At 42.4% G+C, this 7,620-nt stretch overlaps 1 gene segment (V, D, J or C); it reads left to right on the forward strand.

The window, feature by feature from the left end:
• Positions 1-1,163: 1,163 nt before the first annotated feature.
• Positions 1,164-2,139, forward strand: LOC125010136. The segment is given in 3 exon segments: positions 1,164-1,215; positions 1,325-1,632; positions 2,104-2,139. Coding segments are annotated over 3 exon segments (396 nt in total).
• The last annotated feature ends 5,481 nt before the right edge of the window (positions 2,140-7,620 follow it).

Genomic DNA, 7,620 nt, shown 5'->3' on the forward strand with positions numbered 1-7,620 from the left:
GCAGAGCTGAGGTTTTCTGCCCCACTTGAAATCAGACCAATGTAACACCACCCTGGGAATTTCACCCAGGGATTATTAATTATAAACCAGTTCTTGTAAGGCACCCAGGTTCATTATGGAAACAGGCAGGAGACGATGTTCCAGCCATAAAACATGTTTTGATACAAAATATTAGAAAGAATCGACTGTCACACACACATCCATCAAACATTGGTTCAGAGCTGAGGTTTACTGGTGGAGAGGAGGGCTAGCAAGAGGAGGCATCTCAGGGAAGGGTTACCCCAAACACACATTTTATTTTGTACCTGTGTCTACCTCTGAGGTTTTTAGTGCCTTAAAGAAGTTGAACTCCAAAAGATTATGTGGACCCTATGATTTGGATCCATTTTTTTTCCTTCTAAAACTGACTCCTGACTTAATTTCTGAGCCTCTAACTTGTGTTTTTAACCGAAGCCTCAGCACAAACAAACTTCCTAATGGGTTGAAATCTGTGTTCATCCTCCCGTTGCTAAAAGAAAGCGAACCTGCATTTGTGAATAATTACAGGCCCATTTCAAAGTTATACATTCTCGCAAAAGTATTTAAAAAACTGGTCTGGGATCAACTGAAGGAATTTTTAGATTCAAACTACATTTAAACCCGCTTCAATCAGGGTGCTGCCCTCAAACGATTTAATGTTGTGTCTGAGGCACTGGATTCCAAAGAGGTTTGTGCTGCTCTGTTCATTGATCCGTCCGAGGCGTTTGACACTGTGGACCACAGTCTCCTGTTACAAACTCTCTGTAAGATTGGAATCTCTGAACAAGCCACCGCTTGGTTTGCAGATTACTTGACATGTGGAATGAATGTGTTCAGGTGGGGTTAGCTCCAGCTTTCCTGAGGTCACAGAAGGTGTACCTCAAGGATCAGTCTTAGGACCCATTCTGTTTTGGAGCAAAGACAACGCAATACTCCACAACATCCACTAGAGGGAGCCACACTCTGTTCTTCTTCTATGGTCGGTTAGGATACAGTCTGCTCTAGATTCATTGTAGAGATGATAGAACATCAACATCCTCAAAGAGGAGACGGAGAGATTCAGGGAGGAGCTGAGCTGTTACTGAACTATAGAAGAGAGACAACAGAGTTCAAAACACAAACCAGAAACATTTCCTTTATTCAACATGCTGTCGTTGGACTATTGGACGTTTTCTCTGCTTCTTTTCATTCTCACAGGTATGCTACACTATACAGGAAAATGATGTTAAATTAAAATGTTGAATGGATGGAAATGATGGATTAAAACATTTCTAACATGATATAACAGAGTTATCTCTTCCTTTAGGTGTCAGCCATGAACAACTCAATGCAGTCAAGACTAAAGAGTCCAGTTTAGAAGGAACCACTGTTACTCTGTCCTACAACTACCCTGAACTCTCAAGTAGTAATTATTTCTTCTGGTATCGACAATATCCAGGAAAACCTCCAGAGTTCCTGATCTCTAACTCTGCTTCAGGAGAAGTAGGAACTTTTGAAGACCCTCGACTGAAGATTAAAGTGGAGCAAAAGCAAATCACTATGAACATCTCCTCTGCTGCAGTGACAGACTCTGCTGTGTACTACTGTGCTCTGAGGCCCACAGTGACAGGAAACACCAAAACTCTGAACAAAAACCTTTGGAGCAAAGACAACACAATACTCCACAACATCCACTAGAGGGAGCCACACTCTGTTCAACCAGTGACTTCTGACTCATTGGACTGAGGACAAAGACAACAGAGAAATGAAGCAGTTGACATCTGAGACAGAGCTGCTGTTGAAGCAGAGAAGAATTTGATTGGTTGAGTTGAAGTCAAGCTGTAACTGGCCCCGCCCACTCAACATCATCAGCTCATCCAATGACATTATTTCTTCCTCATTCTACTCTGGTAAAGAACATTGTTGATGTGCTGTCTGTCTGGCTTTAATAACTCCAAAGACATGTTGCTTTACCTCTTTTTGCTTCTATCTCACATTATAGGTGAGTTGAAGAACAGGGATTCAAGTTTTGTTGAAGCTGCTGCATTAACCAGATATACAGACTGCACTTCACAACTCTTCTTGTTTCTTTGCTCTGATACAATGAAAATCATCTTTTCATCATCTTCTACATTGAACTGACAGAGTTGTACAGTTGATTTTGTTGTGAATGTCCACAGAGTAACACTGTACAGGAGACATTTTCCACTGTCTTCTCCTCTCAGCCTCATGGACAATGTTAGTCTAATGGCTTCATGTTCTCTACTTTTTCCAGGACTAACAGCTGGAGACACAATCTCTCCTGATGAAGATGAAGTCAGTGGAAGAGAAGGACAATCTGTCACACTCTCATGCAACTACGAGACGGATGATGATATAGTTTACCTCAACTGGTACAGACATCATTCTGACCTTCAGGCTCCTCAGTTTATTCTCTATAAAGGAGCTAAATCAAGAAGTGACCGTGAACACATTCCTGATAAACGCTATAAATCCCAAACATCGTCTACATCAACTGAACTGACCATAACAGACCTAACCCTGGCAGACACAGCTCTCTACTACTGTGCTCTAGAAACCCAGTGATGCAAAGTGTAGAAGAGGCTGTACAAAAACCTGAACCCAGATATGTGACTACTCTTCAAAAAGGAGGGAAGTGGTATTCAAACCACAGCTTCATATCAGATGGATTCTGCTAATTCCTGTTTTATCAGAGTCACTGTGGTTACAGCTGCTAATGAAACACTGTGGGAGGATTCACATGAGCAGCAAATCCACATCAATGACAAACCAACTTGAGGTTCACACACTAAACACCATGGACACTAACAACACAATCATTTTACATCCAAAGTAAAAACTACAGGGGAGCGTATGTTTCTGCATCGAGGTTATTCTACATTTATCTTTATGATCCATGTTGTTTATATTTTATTGTATTAATTATTTAATTGATATAGCACATATCTCTGTATTAACTGGGGACATTTACTTTTATCCAGATTTACATTGTTCACCAACATCAACTCCATATTACCTCACAAAAAGCACCAACAGGTGGAAACTCGGCCACAGAGGACTGGACTCAGTGGTTCCATGGTGCAGGACAAATGGACAGAAGGTGGTGGGATGAAAAGAAGAGGAATTCTTTCTAATCAAGTCTCTTTTTCCTGAGAAAAGTCTTTAAATCATAACAGCTACATTCAACTAACTCACTTATAATGATGATGATTAAAGACAGATGAAAGCACAGATCAAGGGGAGCAGTGCTCAGTATTTTTGTATGGAATGACTCAAGCTTGTATTAGTTTCATAGGGAATGACTATTCAGCATTCATAAGTACATGTTCATTTGTGACTGACATGACATGAGCAGATCATGATGTTATAAAACAGCAGAGAACTGTATGACAGCAAGTGATGCATGTCCAAAAGCATTTGCAGTTTGTTATAAGGAATGACCAGTGGTGGTTCTAGGTCAAATTACCAGGGGGGCCGAGGTGGGGAAGGTGCTATTTCAGGGGGGAACATTTAAGGACAAAACAGGGCAATATTTAAGCATTCAAAATGTTGAGTTTGTTTAAAACCAAGACAAAATACATCAAGTATTGATACAATAAGACAAATGCGCTTCGTCTCAACATGAAATAAAATGTGCTCAATAAACCTTGAAACCATGTTCGTCTTTTTTGTAAAATAAGATTTCTGTTTTATCTGCACAATGACACTTTTTTAATCTCAGCATTTAGCTACATGCAAAGTTCTTTTTCACAGCGTGAGACTTAAATGTCCAATCACCATCTTTATCTAAACCACACTCATCATCTCACTCTTTCTTCATGTGCAGTCAGGAGGAAAAACAGAAAGAAAAATTAAAAATGTCCTTGGTTTCATGATGATATCGTACTAAAAAGAAAATGGAGAGGATTGTAGCATCTACTCTCAGAAGGCCATTCAAGTTCTTCATTAAACAAGTAGCTACATGCTGTTGGTTGTTTCACCCATTTCCCAACATGACATCATGTTACCGACTTCAATAGCTGCTTATTCACAAACATAACAAGACCAATAAAGATGGATTTCATCACTGCAGTGAACAACAGTAAAATGTGATGAACTTGAATGGTTTTCCAACCCTGGCCTCTGTGCAGTCGTCCATGCAGGACTGCTGGCTGTTCACTTCACATCTAAAGATCCAAATTGAAGCGTAGCACTTCAAAGAGTCCGTGTAGAACGCTCCGTCACGTTAGTTCTGATCTTTGAGCCACCGCATGTCACGTAAGAAATGAATAAATGTATTATCTGTTCAACAAAGGGGCCACAACAGGAGCCAGGAGCAATTTTACAGGGGCACTGGCCCCTGATGGCCCTTGTGTAAAACCATTAATGGCAAAGACAAACTGAGACTATGACGTTCACAAATGACTCAGTGTTGTGGAGGTTGGACTAACAGTTACGAGACTTTAACTGTGATCAGAGTAATACGCCAAAACAACTGAGAAAAATATGATATTTGAAAGGTGTAAAATAGCCTGAGCACTTTTATTGAAGTTTTGATAATAACTGTTTATTCTTATCACATCTCTCCTTGTCTTGTACTGTACGTCAAAATATGTACACCTTTATGAACATTGTCTGTGCAGCTATTATACTTTTATTAATAATTCAAAATCATCAGATAGAACTAATGCTTTAGTATCCACATCCTGTTTTATGTAATTAGATACTTTACTGAATGGATGTAAATGTATTTTCTCCATGAACAAGAGTAAGAACAGACTAAATATTACACTCTGCTCTCAGGAAGCTTCGTGGGCCACTTTGCAGGTAAAGCTTTCACTGCTTGACTTTATTAATGAAGGTAACATCACATTCAACGTAAAAACATTTTCACTGTGTTTTGGACATGTCTCAAACATGTAGCATAGCAGCCCCAGGCTAACGATACTACCATGTCTGCCTCCACTGGCTCATCATCGTCGGCCACGGACAAGGTCACCACCGCCCTCCGCTGCTGAGTCTGACCCACTCACTTGTCTCTGGGGTTGTAATAGATTGAAGTGAATTAAGGCAGTTAGTTGCTGGGTTAGGTTTTGGTTGGCCAACACCTTTTTGAATGTGTTTACTGAGCCGAGCAGCACCTGTCATGTGTGTCTGTTGCTGGAAGTGAAGTGTGTTCTGAAGCCATGCTCGGCCTGATTCTTGTCTCTCGCACATAATACTACACATGGCAACGAGGATTTTAAATGAAACCACTGCGTGAATGGACTGAAAAAGTCACCTTACATGGTCGTAGTCGAGGAAACGTAGTTATTTTCTCTCTTTTTTTCCTTGTTCTTCGCGGAGAAACCAGGCACGAGTCGGACTAGTAGTTAGCATCAGAAAGATCTGCCATGGCTATGCAAATCGGTCGTGTGGATGAATACAATGATGCAAAGGAGGATTTTGAGTCATATCAGGAACGTTTGGAGCAGCGAATGCTGGCAAATGAAACCAAGGATGAAAAGAAGGCTTGTGAGGTGGCACTAGCAATGGAACTGGGGTCAAAAAAAAAAATCAATGGCATTTTCTGGACACAGTGAGCCTCATCAGGTAAATGCCCTATCAAGCCCTAATGCTTTTTCTGACAAGGGAAGGAAAGGACAGTTTAGTCGAGAGAACAATAATAAAGCACAACACAAAAAGGAAATAAAAACTACTCTGGGACACAACAGACATGCTACAGATGTGGGGGAAGACACTCAGCACGGGGACTGCAGATTTAAAAATGAAAAGTGTCACATGCTCCGAAACTGGACACATAGCCTGTGCATCTAGAAAGGGAAAAGCTACTTCTCAAACTCAGTATATAGAAGCTGAAGGACGAACATCCAGAAGACATGAAGAAAATCTGCATAAAACCAGGCACCACACCGATCCTCTGCAAAGCTCGCCCAGTTCCCTACGCATTAAAGGAAGCGGTGGAAAAGGAGCTGGACAGATTGGAAAAAATGAAGACTGAGAAAAGTGAGTGGGCCTCTCCAATAGTCACTGTGCCAAAAGCAGACCAAACAATTAGGATTTGTGGCGACTACAAGGTCAGTCTAAATCAGTGTATTGAAGAGCAGACCATTACCTAACACAGAAGATTTGTTTGCTGCCTTAGCAGGAGGAACATCATTCAGTAAGCTTGACCTCTCTCATGCCTACCAGCAGCTGCTTTTAGGTGAAGAGTCAGAACTATTTGACGATCAACACTCACAAGGGCCTGTACAAATTTGATCATCTCAGTTATGGTGTTTCCAGCACACCTGCAATTCTTCAGTCTGTTATGGACCAGATTCTACAAGGACTGGACCATGTGACATGTTTCTTGGATGATGTTCTCACCACTGCTTCATCGGAGGAGAAGCGCTTAAAAACACTGGACGAAGTGCTCACACGCCTGGAGAAACATGGTGTCAGAGTAAAACTGTCTAAATGTCAGTTTTTTCAGAGCAGAGTGGAGTATCTGGGACATCGCATTGACCGGGATGGCCTGCATCCCATGGATGAAAAGGTGGCAGCAATAAACAAAGCGCCCGAGCCAACAAATGTTAAGCACTACAGCCGGTTCCTGCAAAACTCCTCCACCATCCTCCACCCTCTACAGATCATAAACCACTGTTAACTATCCTGGGACCAAAGTCAGCTGTTCCAACTTTAGCAGCATTAAGGATGCAACGCCGGGCTCTCATCCTCATGGCATACAGCTATGATACTGAGTACAGGAGATCAGCTGATCATGCAAACGTATTGTCTCACCTACCCAGAGCCTTAGTCGACAACACAGGAGAAGAGGGAGGTATTTTTTACTTCTCACACTGGGGAACTGCCAGTGTGTGCAAAAGACATTGAGAGAGCCACTTTAAAAGATCCTATACTGATCAAGATGTGGAGCTACACAATGAATGGATGGCCCAGTCATGTGCAGGATGAAGCACTGCAGCCTTACTTCATACGCAGGCAGGAGTTGTCAGCGGAACAAGGCTACGTTCTTTGGGGCCAGCGAGTCATCGTAGCCCCAGGTTATCAACAACAACTACTGGAACACCTTCATCATGTGCACCCAGGTATCTGCCGCATGAAAGCTCTCGCCTGCAGCTACATGTGGTGGCCTGGCTGTGATGGGGACATTGTAGAGCTGGTGAAAGGTTGCTCTATCTGCCAAACCGTCCAGAAAATACACCACTGCACCACTGGAGATGGAAAGAGTGTGGCAGAGAATACACACGGATTTTGCTGAGAATTTCCTGGTGGTCATCGATAGCCATTCAAAGTGGTTAGAAGTTTTTCCCATGTCTTCCATCACCTCTCAGACTGCGAAGCCTGTTCTCTGCGTATGGACTGCATAGAGCTGGTATCGGATAATGATCCGCAGCTGGTGTCGAGAGAATTTACACAGTTCCTGGAGAGAAACGGTGTCAAACACACTGCTGTGCCTGCGTACCATCCTGCGTCAAATGGGGCTGCAGAGAGATCAGTGCAAGTTCTGAAACAAGCGCTGATGAAGGACGTGTTGGAGGCGGAGGGAAAGGCTCCTTTGCCACTCAGTCACAGACTTGCAAATTTCCTGCTCATGTACCGCAGTACACCCCATACCAT

The sequence above is a fragment of the Mugil cephalus genome, chromosome 7 (genome assembly GCF_022458985.1).
Source record: "Mugil cephalus isolate CIBA_MC_2020 chromosome 7, CIBA_Mcephalus_1.1, whole genome shotgun sequence".
Classification (NCBI taxonomy): Eukaryota; Metazoa; Chordata; class Actinopteri; order Mugiliformes; family Mugilidae; genus Mugil; species Mugil cephalus.